This window comes from Cryphonectria parasitica, assembly GCF_011745365.1.
Source record: "Cryphonectria parasitica EP155 unplaced genomic scaffold M406scaffold_8, whole genome shotgun sequence".
NCBI classification, from domain to species: domain Eukaryota; kingdom Fungi; phylum Ascomycota; class Sordariomycetes; order Diaporthales; family Cryphonectriaceae; genus Cryphonectria; species Cryphonectria parasitica.
This window is the reverse complement of record NW_024468916.1, coordinates 2,266,543-2,284,360: the sequence shown is the minus strand read 5'-3', so window position 1 is coordinate 2,284,360 and position 17,818 is coordinate 2,266,543. Positions and strand designations below refer to the sequence as shown.

General features: G+C 51.2%; 6 protein-coding genes across 6 annotated transcripts; 1 reads left to right on the top strand and 5 right to left on the bottom strand.

The window, feature by feature from the left end:
- Positions 1-2,835: 2,835 nt before the first annotated feature.
- M406DRAFT_234136 (uncharacterized protein) lies at positions 2,836-3,238 on the top strand (the record flags this gene model as incomplete). Its single annotated transcript, XM_040915969.1, has 2 exons — positions 2,836-2,871; positions 2,936-3,238. Coding segments are annotated over 2 exons (339 nt in total), but the record flags the coding sequence as incomplete, so codon positions are not given.
- Positions 3,239-3,930: 692 nt separating this feature from the next.
- M406DRAFT_281853 (uncharacterized protein) lies at positions 3,931-4,867 on the bottom strand (the record flags this gene model as incomplete). The annotated part of the gene is made up of 3 exons (XM_040918459.1): positions 3,931-4,204; positions 4,362-4,504; positions 4,620-4,867. 3 exons carry the CDS (start codon positions 4,865-4,867, stop codon positions 3,963-3,965), a joined length of 633 nt encoding a protein of 210 aa, XP_040772753.1. The 3' UTR covers positions 3,931-3,962.
- A 736-nt stretch (positions 4,868-5,603) lies between these two features.
- On the bottom strand, positions 5,604-7,301 carry M406DRAFT_266440 (GroES-like protein; the record flags this gene model as incomplete). The annotated part of the gene is made up of 8 exons (XM_040917803.1): positions 5,604-5,892; positions 5,991-6,213; positions 6,323-6,411; positions 6,484-6,575; positions 6,637-6,695; positions 6,782-6,902; positions 6,980-7,064; positions 7,177-7,301. The coding sequence occupies 8 exons, from the start codon at positions 7,299-7,301 to the stop codon at positions 5,604-5,606; spliced, it is 1,083 nt and encodes a 360-aa protein (XP_040772752.1).
- A 687-nt stretch (positions 7,302-7,988) lies between these two features.
- Positions 7,989-9,549, bottom strand: M406DRAFT_342490 (nucleoside hydrolase; the record flags this gene model as incomplete). The annotated part of the gene is made up of 7 exons (XM_040921777.1): positions 7,989-8,179; positions 8,247-8,316; positions 8,385-8,497; positions 8,566-8,629; positions 8,731-9,072; positions 9,175-9,432; positions 9,490-9,549. The coding sequence occupies 7 exons, from the start codon at positions 9,547-9,549 to the stop codon at positions 7,989-7,991; spliced, it is 1,098 nt and encodes a 365-aa protein (XP_040772751.1).
- A 4,239-nt stretch (positions 9,550-13,788) lies between these two features.
- Positions 13,789-14,898, bottom strand: M406DRAFT_324229 (uncharacterized protein). Its single transcript, XM_040919840.1, has one exon. The coding sequence runs from the start codon at positions 14,877-14,879 to the stop codon at positions 14,298-14,300; it is 582 nt and encodes a 193-aa protein (XP_040772750.1). The 5' UTR covers positions 14,880-14,898; the 3' UTR covers positions 13,789-14,297.
- Positions 14,899-14,981: 83 nt separating this feature from the next.
- M406DRAFT_281850 (uncharacterized protein) lies at positions 14,982-16,824 on the bottom strand (the record flags this gene model as incomplete). The annotated part of the gene is made up of 2 exons (XM_040918458.1): positions 16,366-16,824; positions 14,982-15,953 (listed from the first exon to the last, which is right to left on the bottom strand). A coding segment is annotated over exon 2 (759 nt), but the record flags the coding sequence as incomplete, so codon positions are not given.
- Positions 16,825-17,818: the final 994 nt, after the last annotated feature.

The window sequence follows — 17,818 nt, the reverse complement described above, 5'->3', positions numbered from 1 at the left end:
GCTGGGTTGGGATTATAAGTGGTCCAGTGGCCTTATAAGTCCTCGCCTTAATGGCTTGTAGTATCTCTTGAAGTTTCGAGATGATATAAGGGACAATCCTGATGGATTGGAATATTGATGGATGAAAGGGGAGAGATGATGGGAAACGAGGTGAGGAGGAGGGGAGGGGAGGGGGGTGGCTTTTATACGGGCTTCCGACCTACGGCGCATGTAAGTCAACCTGACCAATCAGGGGCCGCACCCTCCTCGACCACCCCTGCCAAACTTGACCTCATCCTATGCACCTCGGATGCACCTATGGGCTTCTCTGAGCACACCCACCATGGGCTTCATGCCTGGAAACCCATGGTCCATCAGTTGGCCAATCTCGTCAACCTGGACGTTGAACATACGGCAAACTTGTAGGCCGGGTCCAGCGATGCTTTTGATGTCCCTGATACAGCCTTGCTCCCTCACTATGCCCCTCACTGCGCAATGGCGATGCAAAAAGGCCACGGACCCCAGGTTGATGGAGGGCCATCCCGTGTTCGATTGGATGAATATACTGGTGATGTCGCCTCCAGTCTCATATGTCTCGTGTCGTACCCAACACCTGCCCAGCTGGGTTGGATACCCTGCTATGCCCCGTGACGAACGATATGCTGGTCCAGTAGCCACAGGCGAAGCCTATTTGTCTTCCCCCACCCCTTCCCCCGAATCCCACTGGCCTCACTGTATCACATCAAGCCGAGCGATTATGCTTAAAAAGAAATCGCACCCCTTGGCATTCCATTCATATCATTCTATATGTTCCCTGCCTTTCTTTACTTCTCACAATGTTTCCTGTCTCGAGAGGACGTCTGTATCTCAAATTCAAGAGATTATGCCTGACTCAGGATTCCTTTTGGCCAGATCTTTCCTTGTCTTCCACTCCTAGCGTGCATATTCTTGGGACCTCCTCCCTCAATCCAGGGTCCATCGCCTGACATGAGAGATCTCTGCTAAGTTCCTGGTTACCGGTTCAACCCGCCCCAGTATGTAATCACTTTTCGGTACCTGCGCACCTTCTTTTCTTTCATTTCATGCCAGATCCCTAATCTTGAAGCCTTCTCTCCTTTATCAACAAAGGAAAGGGAGCAAGCGTGCGTATTTCAGTGATCAAATTGATTGCACACAAGGATGGTTCTGGCAGGCAACCTGGTAAGTACACAGTAAGCAGGATTTCCTCTTGGTCAGGGCACGCCATAAGCGAATTCGATTTCCAACCAGTAGTATGCATGCTTTAAATCTTTGTCTCCTTGATTAAGCCTCATCTCATATTTGAGTGTGCTAGTTGCTGGTAGGCCTACCTGAGGTGTATAATCAGTCTGAGTTACTTACGCCTCCCATATTCAGCAGTCGCCTCTCTCAATTCATCAGTATCCTACAGCGCTAAAGTGGACAATGCATTCTATCGTTTCATGGTACTCTCTATTGTGAACCATCGTATATACACACGTGCCTTCTACATCGAGCATGGAAGATCACAGGACTGCCACGGGCGCGGTCAATGTATGAACTCATGCTGTAGATCACCCTCTAACCAGATAGAGCGTTCTTTATGAGTGACGCCACATCTTGTAACAGTAGCTCAGGGTATGAGCTGAATAGTGTTTTCCGATACTATCTAAAACCAATCTCTACTGTCTGACCCCCCCTCGCCGGACACCCGTACCCGCCGGACACCTAATTTTCGACAGCGCCATACAAATATCAATATCCTCACACACATACACTTCCCTCAATATTGAAGCTATTTAAATAGTATTTTGATAGATAGATAGTCCTCTAGATGACGAATCTATTGATATAATTATATTTGTAGTCAGACGCCTTATGACGCAATTGTAGTGATATCGGAAGCTAAGGTCTGTTCCTTCCTGTCTTGATAACTGTGATCTTTTTCCTTCAACACTCTTCTACCTCAAGCCAGCCACGATGCCTTCTTACGCCTGGAATGAGGAGAATATGGCTGATGCCCTCTTCGATATCATAGATAACCATTTATCTTTGCGGAAATCAGCCAAGAAACACGGAATCCCCCCCCAAACGCTGTCAGATCGGCTGCGTGGAGGGTCTTCAGTCCAAGAGGTAAAACAATCTCAACAACGCCTTTCTACGACCGAGGAAGAGAATATATCGAGATGGATCATCAAGCAGGAAAGCCTAGGATATGCTCCATCAGCTTCTGCTGTTCGTGGCGTTGTAGCAGCCCTCCTCAAGCAGAAGGGAGATCTGAAGGCTCTCGGCCGCAAATGGATAGAGGGCTTCAAGAAGAGAAATCCTCAAATTCGCCATAAAATAGGCACTCGCCAGGAAGCCACCAGATACGATGCCTTCACCCCGAAAGCCGTCAACTAGTATTTCGACATTCGCGAGAAGGAATATGGGTGGATCGAGCCACAGCTTACAGTGAATGTGGATGAGGGTGGCATTATGACTGGATATAGTGAATTTCTATGGAATCCTCATCTCAGAGCCTCTAAACTGATGCTTTTGCTAGGCCTGAACTCGCTGGTCCTTGGTTCTTCTGAAAAAAAGAAGGCATTCCTCAAAAGTAGCCAGGACAGAAGCTGGGTTACCCTCATTGAAAGCTGTACAGCTACAGGCCAGCTTCTGGACCCAGGAATCATCTTCAAGAGCAAAGATCTTCAAAAACAGTGGTTTTCTGAAGATATGAAGCAGTCTGTGCCAACCTGGCGTATGATCACAAGTCAAAACAGCTGGACAAGCAATGAAATCGCGGTGGCGTGGCTTGAGGATGTTTTTCTTCCTCAGATGAACATCCTCCGTGAGAATAATATATCTCGGGCTATTCTCCTCATCCTAGATGGCCATAATAGCCATACTTCAGTAAGTTAAGCCTTGTGAAGCTCAAGGTAGTGAACCTCGAGGATAACGTGCTGATATAAAACAGCCAGAGTTTATAGCTTCTTGCTACTTGAATAACGTTTTCCTTTGCTTTCTCCCTGCACATACCTCCCACAGCCTCCAGCCACTAGATAACGGCATATTTGCTGTATTGAAAGCAGCCTATCGGAAAGAACTTCAAAAGTTGCAAGATCTTACAGACTCAGCCCCTGTTAACAAGATCAACTTTCTACAGTATCTCATTACAGCCAGAGCAGCAATTACTCCTAGAGTAGTAAAAGGAGGATGGAGACATAGTGGCAACTATCCAATTAATCGCCATAAAGCCTTATCTCATGAGGAAATCCAGGAGGACAAGCAGAAACGAGGAGCAGACGAGTTAGAGGAGGATGAGGAGTATGAGCCTATTTCCCATGGGTTTATCACTGCTATAAGCCGAGATCGAAGCTATAACGAACGCAGCAAGCTGAGGAGGGTTGCAAATCACCTTGAAGACCTTCAGGCTGAGGTTATCTTGCTCCGACAGCAAAATGCTTCCCTCAAGGCCCAGAACGAAGCCATCTCGAAGACCCGGAAGCGCAAGAAGATCCCCAATCCCAACAAGCGCTTTATGACTATCTCAGAGGCACTTGCAGCTGGAGAAGAGGCCAATCTAGCCCAGGAAGAGGAGGATTTGCCTGTTGAGGATGTTGTGGAGGTTCAAGACGAGGTTGACGAGGAGGACTCTGAGGACGATAATGCAGACATTCTACGTGAGGATTCACCACCAATTCGCACATCTTCTGAACGGGCTAGCCGTATGCCAAATAGATATTTGGAATGAGGAAGTTTAGATCATTTCGATGATATATTTATTATTATTATACAATTTGAATTGAATTACTTCTGTGTGTTTGAGTATATAGCTTTTGTGTGGGGCATTTCGCATTTTAGTGTCCGGCGGGTACGGGTGTCCGGCGAGGGGGGGTCAGACAGTATGGCTTAAGAAGCGCTCACGACGGAAGAAGGCTGCAAACAGAGATGACAAGACATCTTGGGAGACCATATCAACACAGAGGGTCGATTTGCTAGCGTCACTGTTCTTTGATCATAGCCCACAACAAATGCGGCTTCTCCAAACCCCACTTACTGAAATCCGTCGCCACCTCCTCAAGATCACGGAAGCCATGCTTCAGGTAGACGGGATGACCCATCTCCGAAGAGTCAAGATAGATCGGCAGCCTCTTTGCCTCTGCTTCCTCAATGCACTTCTTCAAGAGCAGACTGGCCGCGCCGCGGCCTTGATGTTTGGCTTCCGTGGCGAGTATGCCAAAGACTGTGTCGCTCGCTGCTTATCAGTAATCCGTTCAGAAAGCATTGAGCCCTCAGTTCTCGCCCGACGCAAATGTCACTGACGAAGAAGAAGAAAAAAAAAGGGGGGGGGGGGAAACAAAGTGTAAAACAAGAGGGAAAACGCGTAAAAGAAAACTTACAGATATGGGGCCTGCCTCCGATGTGCTTCGGCTGCAACTTATCGATCGTTCCAAATAAGAGCTCGCAGGCCTCTGCATTTGACCCTGGCGGGAGGCTTCGCGGCGATTTGGGCTTCACGGGGTGGTTCTGGTCATAGACAGTCCTGATTGCACAATTCATACCTTAATTAGCCTCTTGAGAAGCGAGAGCTCAGGGGTCTCCCATGGGGGGGAGGGGAGTGTGTGAGGTTCTAAAAGGTAAAAATGAATGAAAATCACCATTTCGCGACCGAGATCGTTTGCTCAGACTCATCACCTTCAATATCTGTGTCTACGACCTTGAACCAGAAAACGTTCGGTTCCTCGACTTCTTTCTCAAGGTCTCCGGCACGGTACTTCAGAGAATCTGCTAGTAGGGGACCAGGAAACAAGATATCATTGGTCTTTAGGGGCGCGTAGGCATGGCGCTCGATCACGGCTGCGCGGTACATGTCGGCCTTACCGGCGGGGAGCACCTTGAGAGGCATTATGACGGTGCTGCGGCCCTTTCTGTTCTAAAGAAGAAGAAAGAAAGAAAAAAAAGGAAAAGCAAGAAAGAGGGGATGGGGTGGCCTTCTATCGTAAACTATCTTAGCACCTCCAACCGAGCGGTATTGCTTGAGACTATATACTTGATAAGAGGTGGTGGTGTGTCTGCTTTTCCATCAGCAAGGGACACATGATGGGGTAGCCTGTCCAAACCCTCCGGCCCCGACGTTGCGAGAGAGTCCGAGCTACAGCGCTTACTTTGATTGGAGACAATTTCCGTCGCGGTGAGTCACTGACCGAAATGGTTGTAGGATTATGGATCTAGCTGCATTAGTCTTCCCCGATTGGTAGGCAAGTTTTACCATAGTATAAATCCATCCGCAGCGCTGGGTCTGAAAATATCGTGCGTCCCAGGCCGAGTGTTGTTGCCATCCAAGCCCGGTGAGCTGAATTAGGAAACAAGAAGTCGTTCGTCTCTTGCATTTCATCATATGGATGTCGCATGGATTCATGCATGTGGTTAAGTCACATTTATTCAGGACATGCGTAAGACAAGTTCTGGCTTTGTATTTGTGACGCACGCGGCTCGTATATCCGAACTAAGAAAATCTTTCAAGTAATTGCAAAAGTGAAGTCCAGCAGGAGATCTCAAGACGAGGAGAGACGCACTTGATGCCAGCCATTGCTAAAGCTCAATCACCCCCTTCCGAAACCTTTCTGCTGTACAACGGCTTATCATTGCAGGTCCAGGACCACACGTCCATGGAGCTTCCCATCATGCATATCCTGGAAGATTTGCGTGAGGTTCTCCAGCTTATCAGTGGTGAAGTGCGTCTTGATGATGCCCCTAGCCGCAAGGTCAAGCGTCTCGATCGCCTCCTGACGGTTCCCCACCGCGACACCAACGATCTTCTGGGCCTTTGCGATCAGTAGTCCGGGGAAAGCGTTTGCTATCGGCACCATGTCGCCCTCTGGGATGCCAACGCAGACGAGCGTGCCGCCAAAGCGGAGAAGATCAAGGGACCTGCGACAGCCCGGTCAGTGGAAAGTCCATAGATCTTTGTTTCAAGTTATGTGTATTTTCTTTTCTTCTTTTTTTTTTGGGGGGGAGGGGGGACTCACATGGCATATGCACCGTTCGAGGCCGTCAAAACCACGACAGCATGAGCTCCAAGCCCTCCTGTGATGTCGTGGACCTCCTTGGTTACATCCTTGGTGGCGGTGAAGTCGATGAAGTGCTCTGCCCCGGACTGTAGGACAAAGTCCTTCTTGCTCCCTGCGTCGATGCCGATCACCCTGAGGCCAATACCACGGGATGCAATTTGGGCTGCTAAATGTCCAAGGCCTTTTTGTGGGGGTAAAATTAATGGCTCTGTCAGCGACCTGATATCGGTTCATGCTATATATTCAAAAGGAAACCCAAAACGTGGAAGAAGAAGTGGATAACTGCTCACCACCACCTGCGCCCAATAGAACAACCCACTCCCCGCTCCGCGCATTCGACTTGCGCAGGGCACTATAACATGTCACACCGGCACACAACCTATGAGATGCTCGTGTCAGCCTACGATAAAAACAAAAAGACCATGTCCTCAGTAGACTGGGCGGAGCTCACATTGGCGCAGCGACATCCGATGCTAACGACTCGGGGATCGGCGTAACATAAGTCGCCTGGCTGGTAACATATTGTTGAAAAGTGCCAGGCCACTGTTCAATCGCTAGTCAGATGAAGAATTAGACAGATGGGGCGGGGACGACAACATCTTACGTAGAACCCTGAGATTTTCTGGTTGAAGCAGACGGCATCGTGTCCAGTCAGACAGGCCGCTGGTCTGCAGTGTTAGCTAAATGGCGACAGAGTAAGACGGGGCAGAGAGAGGAAGATTTTGACGGGCAAGAAATTTTATACGTACGACAGCTCCCGCAGATGGCCGCGAGCCACTTGATACCAACCCGATCTCCCACCTTCACCCCAGAGTTCTCTGTTCCCGGTCCCATTTTGACGATGTGTCCGACACCTTCATGACCACCAACCTAGTGTCCACCGTTAGCCAGTCTTGGGCAACACCCTCTCCACACCTTCGGCCCTCATGCGCCGGCCTTTGACATACCTGGCCCTCGGCCGTAGGAGCGGGCGTATGAGCCCATTTGTTCGTCATGAGGCCCAAGTCACTGTGACATACGCCCGAGTGGGTGCTGCCAGGACCTTCTCATCAGTTACGCCGGTCAAGAGGGGAACAAGAGAGGAGACAAAGAGATGAAGAAGGAAGAAAGGGAAACATATTGGGTCAGCAGGGCTCATACATACAGTCGAATCAGTACATCTCCAGCAGCAGGTTCTGGCATGTCCTTCTCGACCACCTTGGTGGAGATCTCTCCGGGCTTGTCGTAGACGGCCGCTTTGAATTTGTCGGGTAAAGGCTCGCCTGCCATATTGAAATTCTGCTGTTTAATTGATTATTCGATGAGAAGGGGGAGGGAGAATATGGTAATGCCAATAAGAAGGTGAGGCAAGTAAGAATGAAGACGATACGCTGTAAAAAGAGAGAGGATTGGTCGTGGATCGTCATAAAGTACGGAAGGCGCCCCCCTTTGGGCAGTTCTCCAACTCGGCTGTCTCGCAGTGGGCGTCCGATGACGATCCTATTTCCCCGCGGGGGAACGCCCCAGAGGAACCACAGCAACGCGGGGTTCACATTGGAAGGGAATGGTCTGAAACTGTTCTCCAAGGTGGATTGATGATCCTCTTCACCACTATTAGTACGAAGCTGGTGCCAAGATTCACCCGTCCCCTCCTGTGCTCGGTTGGATTTCTTGGTTGGGCGGGGGCGGGGTCGGGTTGTATTTGCTACTTCTGCCGACTGGGCGTCGCTGTTGTCTTGGATCTGAACATGGAAATCAGGGAAGGACAGGTTTTATCACGAAAGATGTGGCATTCAAAGCCCCTGGTTTTTCTTCATCAATAATTATATTTTAATTATTATCATGTAGTTTTATCTAAAGCGTTCCAGTGAGGAGGACATGACTGATACCAACCACGTCTTCCGCAACACTAGTCGTACGCATTTTTTGTGGTTGACAAACAACCTCTCGGGCACATAAGAACATTACCCAACAGACCTAAGCCAGATCCGCGCACGTCTTGGGGTACTGCAGGGACTCCTTGATGGTAGACTTGAGCTTGTCGCCGTCGACCTCGTAGATAAAGTTCACCTTCTGCAGGGTCTGGGCACGGGGAAGCAGGGCCTCCTGGTAGCCGATGATGTTGCCGTAGTAAGGGCTGGAGTAGGCGGTGTCGACATCCAAGTAGACTAGATATGATTGTTAGGTTTCTTTTTGTTTTATAAAAAAGACAAACGAAACGAAGGAGAGACTTACAGGTAGTCGAGTTGAGGACATTGTCAGAGTCCAAGACGGAGAACATGGCTGTCTCGTCCCAGAAGGGGAACTAGAGAATTCAACAAATCAGCATCGCCAGTCTGTGACCATCATTGAGGTCTACGTAGAGAGACATACCGAGGTGCCGTAGTAGTCGTAGAACAGAGAAGTGTATCCGTTCTTAACCTCGTAGACTTCGTCCAGGTAGGCTTGATCAGGGAACACCTGGTTGGCAGCGTTGCCCACGATAGCTAGATTACAAACATATTTAGTCAATGGATGTTCTTCCTAAGACACAAGACATGGACTTGGTACTCACTAATCTCGGGGAAAGGTGCCGTAAGAGCCGCCTTTGCACCCTCAGGATCAATCTTCAGGTTGATCTGTATCACCCTCACAGCGTCAGTCAAACAACTTCACGTTTCCTCCTCTCTGTCTCTCTCTTTCTCTTTCTGCTGGTTTTCACACTGTTATCGTTACTCACATCCGAGTTCAGGTCGGCCTGCAGAGTAGAACCAGAGGTCTGCAGAAGGGTGACATCAATGTACCCGCCCATGATGACCAGTCCCTTGGCCAGGGTGGCAAACTCCGGGTCGAGGCGGACGGCCATGGCGATGTTGGTCAGGGCGCCTCCGCTGTAGATCATGACCTCGCCAGGGTACTTGCGGACCTGCTCGACCATCCACTCGGCAGCGTGAATGCCGGCGAGGGTGCTGTTGGGGTAGCCCTCGTAGAAGGCAGCCTTGACGACCCGGTCTGGGTTGCCAGAGGTAGGGTCATAGCCGAGAGCCTCGTAGGTGAGGTTCTCGGGGGCGAATGCACCTTGCTGGATAAGAGGAACAGGTGTTAGTCACGGTGAATCTACGCATCTCTGCCCCTCCCTATCTCAATCTCTTCTCTTGCGCATATAAAAATGAGAGTTACTCACCCATGCCAGGTCGCCGTGCAGGTCCTCCCAGGTCTGGAACAGCTCGGGCGTGTTGATAAGGGGGTAGTCGGAGCCCTTATACACGGGGATACACGACGACAGGTTGCCCACCTCAAGGGTGGCGAGGCCGTGCAGGCTGGTCTGCAGGGCCCACGAGTTGCTGGTGTCGCCCACGAGACCCAGGACGTCCCATCCTGCGTTGAGGGCCATCAGGTAGGGAATGAAGCCGGCGGTGCTCCAGTCATTGTCCAGGATGATCTTGGTGCTGCCACAAGTGGACGAGTCGTTCTGGCGCGCGTTCAGGTGGCGCTTGACGGGACTCGGGGCCGCCAGGGAGGCGGTGGCCAGAGAGAGGATGATAGCTGTGACCTTCATGATGATGATGGTGGTGTTGGCAAAATCTTGCAGCTTTCTTTTCTGGCTTGACACACGAGCAGGTGGGCAGTGGGAGCTGGCAGCAGAAGAGTGAGAGAGAGGAAGGGCACAACTTCTCAGGCTGGTTCACACAAGACACCAAACGACAAAAAAGAAAGAAAAAAGTTATGCACGCTATGAGCCCAGGGGGCTGGTCTATATCTGTATTTGGTGTAGAGTATGTACATTAGCCAGTGAATTGCTATGACTGGATCGATCATATGCATCTACACTGACGCGATTTTGCGATTCGGCTCATGGACCTCGGAGAAGGCCGAAGCCCCACTGATAAGCTGCCGGCTTGGTAAATTGGAAATTGCTCTTCCATGATGATCTTTGAAGACAAAGAAGCTGATAGTCAATTTCATATCTTTCTCTCTCATTTCACTGATTGTGTTTTGAACATTCTATGTGGATGAAGGTTGTGGTTCACACGTGCAGTGAGTAGACAGGTTTAGTGGGGATGAATTGAGAATTGGAGGAGGGGTGACCAGTGAACCAGGATTTGCGAGGGCGGGGGTGGGTCTTTCAAGGACGAATAGCGTACAAATTGACTGCAGTCTACAGACTGATCTTCAACATGTGTGCATGAACCCACCCTTTGTTTACCAATGATCTGCCAGCTACTGGTGACAACTACATGTGTTGATGCAGGGGAAAGCCAGATGATGTGTTCCATAGGAGAATTAGCCCACGTGGGAGACAAACAATACTACTGTTATGATAGCTACATGCTTCATGGCATGCATGGCACCATACATGGTACTTGGCATTAGACTTCATAGACAGTCATTTGCTTATTATTCATTATCAATGGTCAAGCATACTTTGTACTTTCACAAGACAGGTCTAGAACTGCTTGATTGCAAGAGATAGACCATCTGCAGTATCTGCAAGCCGTCATCACTGACTAGCGTAGCCCTACGATAAGTGACAGCTCTACTAATTGCCTCTGTAGTTGTACCATGATAGGTAGTTACTCGGCCTTTGAGAAATACAGATACAGATTAGCATGGTCTGTTTGCCGCTTTCTCGAGATTGGCAGAGTGGGTTAAAGACTGGCTGCTGCGCCACCGTCGACGCTTTATAACTTGCAGCCATTCAAAACGCCACACGCCACACGCCACATGAGGCCGCCTTGCACCCAAGAGTAAAGTATGCAGGGGCTGCACAGCTCATGCTCTGTACATAGTACCTCTTTTCCCGTCTAGCTCCCGCTCGCCACCCACATCCCGTACGCGACGCGCAACGCTCTTTAACTCGTTCCACCGCTCCAGACCTGTCATTTGTGCTTGCCCAATTATGGTAACTAACACCTGGGGAGCACAGCCGGCTCACCTCTTTTGCGGGCTCGCTTTCCGGTTTCTCTCTTTTTCTCGCTCTCTTGATACCTCGGCACAAGCACAGTGGCTCAGGCTTTCTTCGAGATCCAGCTGGCCTGTTCTGTCCCACCGTATGTGGCTATGGCAGGTTTTCGCCGCCCCGTCGCTGTGGGGACACACGATCAACACGATATGGAGTGACAAAAAAAAGGCGAGGGGGGAAAGAGAGTAAGAGGTTGACAGATTTTTTTTTTTTGGGGGGGGGGGGGAGATGCCTTCAATCCGAATACGGAAATTAGGATGTTTCCATCGGCAGTCAGTTCTTCAAATTTTCAAATCAATTTTGTTTTTATATACTCGAAGGATCAATAGCGCCCGCCCCTGCGATCTGACACCCGTGCGCCCCCGGGCGACAAAAGCTCCATCCACCCTCGTACCGCGACCCCAGTCAGCTGAAGAGGAGAGGCAGGGCAGAGAATATGGCATGGCAGATCATGACGATGCTCGCATGCATGGAATCTTGGAAGTGCACATCGACCCCTTCTTGCGAGGAAAAGGAAATGGCTGGAGGGTGGAGGAGCAAGCAAACCGAGCCTCGCACGACAAGCCAATCACACTCGCCATGCACGGTTCTGAACAGTACCTACCCTTCCTTGTAGAGGTAAGAAGACAACATGGAATATGAATTTGCCAAGGGTCGTCGTGTGCATGGGCGCATTTCTCAGGCAGAAGGGCTGGCGATGAAGGAGACCCCAGGCTTCCCAAACCGCTGACAAAAGACTTCTCTCGGCGGGGTTTCGTCTGACGTCAAAGCGATTTCTGCTTGTTAGTTTGTTGTTCACCCCTGCCCCCGCACTCGGCTAATTGCTGGCCCATGATTCCCTTCGCTTCAAGAGGCGGCCGCGTCGCAGGTCAGGATGGCGGGGGCAGTCAGCTTTTTGGTGGTGATGGTCCTCCTTGATGGCCGCGAAAGTGTCACATTTGCCTGTTACAGTCCGGATCAAGCAGTCATACATATGTCCAACCAGAAAATCGGCATCGTATTACGGTAGGTCGGCAGTGCTTTGATGATGACGATGATGACAGTAATGCCTAGTGGGCAAAGGGACCCTGTGGTGGTTACATGTCGACCCTCTCGGTGCGTTCGTTGGCTGGTTGTCCCTAGGTCGGGTTTGCACGAATGACAACACACGGAACGGAACAGCCTCGCAAACCCAAAGACGGAACCAAAAATCCGACCGGAGTCCGATACTGATACCGATGCGCGCTCCGCCTACACGCCGGCACAAGGACTTTTAAGCTCAACCCCCAACGATGATTATGTGCAGGCGGCTAGGCCTATACTGCATGCGTCGCGCACGCCCAGTCCGTAGCGTTGGTATCGACCGTTCCAGAACCGCCTAGTAGACGAAAATGACTACACATGCAGTATACTATCTCGCGAGCGGGTTCCGAGAGGAGACTATACATGCGAGGCATGTCTAGCAACGGCGTTCGTTATAGCTGCTTCGAATGAAAGGATGCCGGTCAGTTGTTGTGGTTTCTCACAACGGGTCTGTGAGGGTGGAGACCTGGCCTTCAACTTCATCCTTAACTTCTTCCATATGAGAAGACAATATATATATATATATATGTTCCAAACACAAGCACCAAAATAATTTTGTATACATAGCTGGTCTATCAAGACTGTAGACATGAAATTGAGTTTGCTCACATGCACAGCCACCATGAACATGACCAGCTCTGTCCCCAAACGAGGGCACATGCTGCATCCCAACATGCCGTTGCTTCATACCGAAAAATTTGGAAGAATCATCATCCATGGATCCGCAATGCCAGAAATCTGCCGAAAGCCATGACCCACGCAGATTTATGCTTGATGCCCAAAGTGACTGCGTGTATACCACGCCCATCTGCCAGACGCCCCCCCGTCCCATCCTCTCCTGACCGACACTTTGCTCTCTAACCACCCCACCAATGTGTTCCATCCACACGAGAGGAAAGAGAAAGAAAAAAAACTCCCACTTTTATTCCCCAGCTGGCCGGGCCCCCTCTTCGACAATGCGAGTCTCGAGCAAAAGAGGGAATCCGAGGCAATCAGTGTGACCCGGTAATTCTTCGGCATCCACCACCTAGACGTGGCCCATCCTCTCTCCCTCTCTCTCATACACACACACTCTTCCTCTCTTGCTCGGCCTTTACTCTTCGCTCAAATGTCCCGATATCCAGAAATCAGGATTCACGCTCTGGGTTGCCTGCTTTTTTTTCTTTTCTTTTCTCTTTTTTCTTTCTTTGTCCCCCCCCCCCCTTCCCTGGCTCCGCTGGGCTTTGGTGGGGGCTTTGCGCGTCCGTGTTGCGAAGAGGGGGAGAAGGGGTGGCAGTGTTTTCTTCTTTCTGCCCTGGCAATACGATCAATGCGTAATCCACCCCCATACTGTGCTTCTCTCCTACATCATGATGTGTTGTACATTCCAGCAGTAGTTATTGAATCCTGGCAGAGAAGCCCCGCCGACCGGACACGTGGGCACTGGCTGACCGGCTAGGTCTTTTCCTGTCCCCTTGCTTTTATTTTTTCTTTTCCTCTCCGCCCCTTCTTCCGCTTTTCCTTTTGACGAATGCCCAATTGGTGTTGGGCATTATGCCCTGCATGCATGTAATGAAATCCATGTGAATGAGATGTAGCTGAATGTCCACGTATGTATACAATTTGTGGAGAATCACACAGCAGTCGGGCGTAGACGAGCTAACTAACTTGAAGTAATTGCTATTTATTTAGTACGAGAGTAATCGAAGCCCCCTGTTAGTGAAGCCAACATTCACTCACTTGATGCGGCACAAAGTCACAAGGGAATCAAAGTGAAGCAGGGACTGTAGTGGTAGTTTGTCACACAGACTCCACCGAATCTCTTGGTCCGGCGGATTCTTGGATTGATTTGGTTTGGGTTATGCTACCTTCTTCTTCTTCTCCTCTTCCCCCATCCGCCTCCCAGAATGCAAATGAGATGGTATCGTTGACGCTCATCCGCTCATGTCCCTCATCATGCCTTTCCCCAAGAAAAAAAACACAACAAGAGTTATTAGGAAATTAGTTAGCCGATCGGTGTGAATGACAACACACGAATAGCTGACAAAATATGCAATCATGATTAAAACGCCTAGCACCTTGAACCAGCCTTTAGAGAGGAAAAGTCAAATAAAACAGGTGAATCTCGTCACTGTTGAGTGTTCCAACCGCCTTGCTCGATCCTATGCGTGTTGTTGAGAGTTGTGTGTGTGTGTGTATAATAATGATGTGTCCTTTCCCCTGTGTAAAAACGCCGCGCTTTTTATTTCCGTGATGATAAAGGGCAAGAGACAACAAAAATGACAAAAAAAAAAAAGGTTTGATCATCGCGCAGCGACGCCAGACCCAGAGCTGAAGATACGCCCAAACATGCCTCTGACACGGCTCCTCTTGGCACCAGTGACGCCTGTCTCCAGCTCGCGCAGCTCGTCGGGGCTGATCTCGTACGGGAGCAGCGACTTCTGCTTGGCCAGCTGCGGCACGCGAGGGAGCTCGGGCAGCTCCTGGTCGTGGTAGTAGGGCACCTTGGTGTTGTTCTGCTTCTGCTGCTGCTGCTGTGCGACGATGATCTCCACGGGCGGGTCGTACGAGCTGTCGGCGTAGTCCATGTTGCTATAGAAGTAAGGGTCCTGGACGCCGGTCTCTGATGGTGGGGTGGTGGCACCCGTGCTGCCGTTGAGGGAGGCCGTGTAGCCGTCGTACGAGGGCGAGCTGCTGATGCTGCGGGCGCTGGAGCTAGAGCTGCTGCTCTCCAGGCCGGGCATCGAGTCGGCAGTGTAACGGGTATCGCGCGAGGAAGAGCGCGAGTGCGAGTACTTGTGGCGAGGGCTCTCGGGCGGTGTGGCATACAGTGCAGCCGAGGACGTCGTCTTGGTGATCTCAGCGTGCGCCCACAGCTCGGCCATGCGGGCCTCTGCCTCCTCCTGCTCCTTCTGCTGCTGCAGCTCCGCCTCCCTCGCTGCTGCCGCTGCTGCCGCCGCCTCCGCCTCCGCCTTGCGCCTCGCCTCCTCGGCACGAAGTGCCTTGGCCTCCATGCGGCGCAACTCTCTCTCGTGCTGTGCGGAGACTCTCTGGCGGATGGGCTCGAGGAAGAGGTCCAGCTCGCGGTACAGGTCCTCCCTGGTGATACGGAGCTCCCACTCGAGGAGCATCAGAAGCTGCTTCTCCATCAGGTTGACCTCGGTGCGAGAGAACTGGAAGTCAGCAGGGCGCTCGCGGCCCTTGTAGTCCCTGCGGGGCCCGTTGGCGTCGTCCCAGATCTCGGTATACCTGGCCCAGTGCTTGTTCTTGGGCGAACTGTCGTTGACGTACTTGGCGGTGAGGATCAGGGCGGCCAGGAAGATCCTGTGAGCGGTGCACCTCAGGCCCTTGGCCTCGGGCTGGAGCCGAGACTTGAGACGGTTCAGGTAGACCAGGGTCGACATGAGGGTGGGGACCTGGACGTTTGAGGACCAGACCAGGTTGTAGATGAATTCCTCGAGCGAGGGGAGGAACTTGTCTCCAGAGGCCACGGGGGGAGGACTCCTGGGAGGGGTGATGGGTAACCTTGAGCTGTTGTTGTAGGGCTGGTAGGATGCAGGTGCAGGTGATGCTGCCGTGGTGGGCGAAGGGGGCATCATGCTCTCGTCACAGCGGATGACATCCCGTGCTGCCTGTGCGAGATAGCTAATCATGTCGTCCGAGACCCTCTCATAGATAAACTCGTCCAGAGCCCTGGCGTTCAGCTCTGCAGGGCTGAGAGCCGTGTAGAATGTTTGTGATGCCATGGTGAGTTAAGTGATGTGTGGTTGGGAGTGAAGGATGAATTTGTGTGTGGCGAGGGCCCAGGTTTCCCTTATGAGTCTTCGCGAGATGGTGAGGCTGCAGCCTTTTTTTTTCTTCCTCTTGGATTTGCCTTTCTACACTTGACCAGCAAGTTGAAGAGAAGGGCAGGGAAAAGAGTGAGCACAGAAACCCTATTGGTGGTTGGGCTGTACCGGCTGATGAGGGAAAAGGTCGAGGTCAGTTTGTCAGTTGTATGCCTCGAGGCTGTGTGGAAGGATGAGTTGAATGAGCCTTGGTGGATGAGGATGATGAATAGAAGAAAGTTGGGTTGGGTCGGTAGTAGTATATGCCTTGCTGCTGAGAGGCTGTGTGTGTGTTGTCTGTGGGGACAAACAACGAATGAAAGAATGACGATGGAGAGCACAGGTAGAATCAAGGGTGCAGCAGCAGATGTAGAGAGGTATATGAAGTCTTGAATGTGTGAGGGAGGCTGGTTTGGGAGGGGAGGGGTTGTCTGGGGTAAAGAATAAATAAAAACTGAAAAGGGCAAACAAGAGAGGAGAGGAAACAACTAGGAGAAAATAAAGTATTTTGATATAATGGGCGAGCCAGAAATTAGTGACTTACGACAAGGTAGCTGTTGTATAGATGGGCCTCCTGAGCCAAGTCCCAAGGGGCTTTGTATGGCTTGGGGCTTGTTCGTAAGAGGGTGACGCGACTTTTGCCTGTTCACGAGGCTGAGCCTGGGGCGGGTTTTGCTGGTGGGGACCCTTGGGTTGCTACTGGGGGGTGCCGGGGTGGCCCTGAGACAAGCTGCAGACAGGGCAGGGATTTTGGTGAGGTGACCAGGTTGGGGCGAGACCGGGGGGAGGCAAGGGCGTTTCTCAATTCTTTCCCTAGGCGCGGCGCCCGAGGTACGTACCCTTTGCCAAAGATGGTGGGGTTTTTGGGTGGTTGGGTCTAGTCAGCGGATAGACCGTTCTGGCTTGGGCTGGACTGCGTTGTGTTGTGTCGGCTGGCTGTGGTTGCAGGAAGGTGAAGAAAAAAACAGGTGGTGCAAGCGGGCGAGACCCGGGTCGATCTCGTCAGGGCCCAGAATGACAAAAGTCGACTTAGGGGACTCTGACTGGCTCAGCGGGCTCGATGGGCTGCAGCAGAAGGGGGGGCCACGAGCAACGGAAGCCTGACTCGGAGGGATCTGCCTGAACTTTTGCAGGTGATGATTGGTACGCAGCTGCGCAGAACCGTCTGGCGACCTGTCTCAGCGTGTTTGTAGTAGTCCCTTCTGCCTGGTTGACGATGTTGACTATGATGATTGATGATGGGGCTTGAGGCGCAAAATTGTGTTGACTGATTGTCTGAAGGTGCGCCAAGGTCGCAAGATGTGGTCTTGTTGTTTTTTTCTTCTCCTTTTCTGGTCACTTCTTTGCGTGAGGAAGGCAAGGGTGAGTAACTGTTGTATTTTGTTGTTCGGTCCTGGCCTTGGCTGGGCGGTGAAAGTGGCTGAGAACGTAGTCGTATTCCGAAAGCGGGTGCGAACTCGAAGGAGGCTGATGAAAACGAAAAAGAAGGGGGGAAAAAAAAAGTCCAAAGAATCTTGCTTCGAATATTGGCTCAGATTCCCAAGGGCACAATGAATGAATCAATGCTCAGCAGCAGCTTAAACTCAAAATCAACGTTGGTGTGATGGAAAGAGTCAAGATTCCGTGACCGTTGTTGAGGCTTGTTCGGATGCAAGTGGAGCCGTCGTCGTAGGTCTGTCAAGTATCTAAGCCCGCCGCGCGCGCTGCACACAGGACCGTCGTCAATGCGGGAGAGGGAAGGTGTCAAGGTGTCAGGGATTCCGAATCCAGCGGATGACAAGAGAAAAACGAAAGATCGAGATTAGAAAAGAGAGAAATGGAAGGGAGGGAAAACACTCTGGTGCAGCCTCAAGCTGTTGTAGAACACAGGTTGAGCCTCGAGAAGGTTTGTTGTTCAGAAGTGCCCGGCGCCGACTTAATATTAAGGCGCAAGCAGAGCAGGTACAGTGCAGCGCAGTGTACTCAAGTTTGCCCAAGCCCAGTCAATCTCTCAGTGT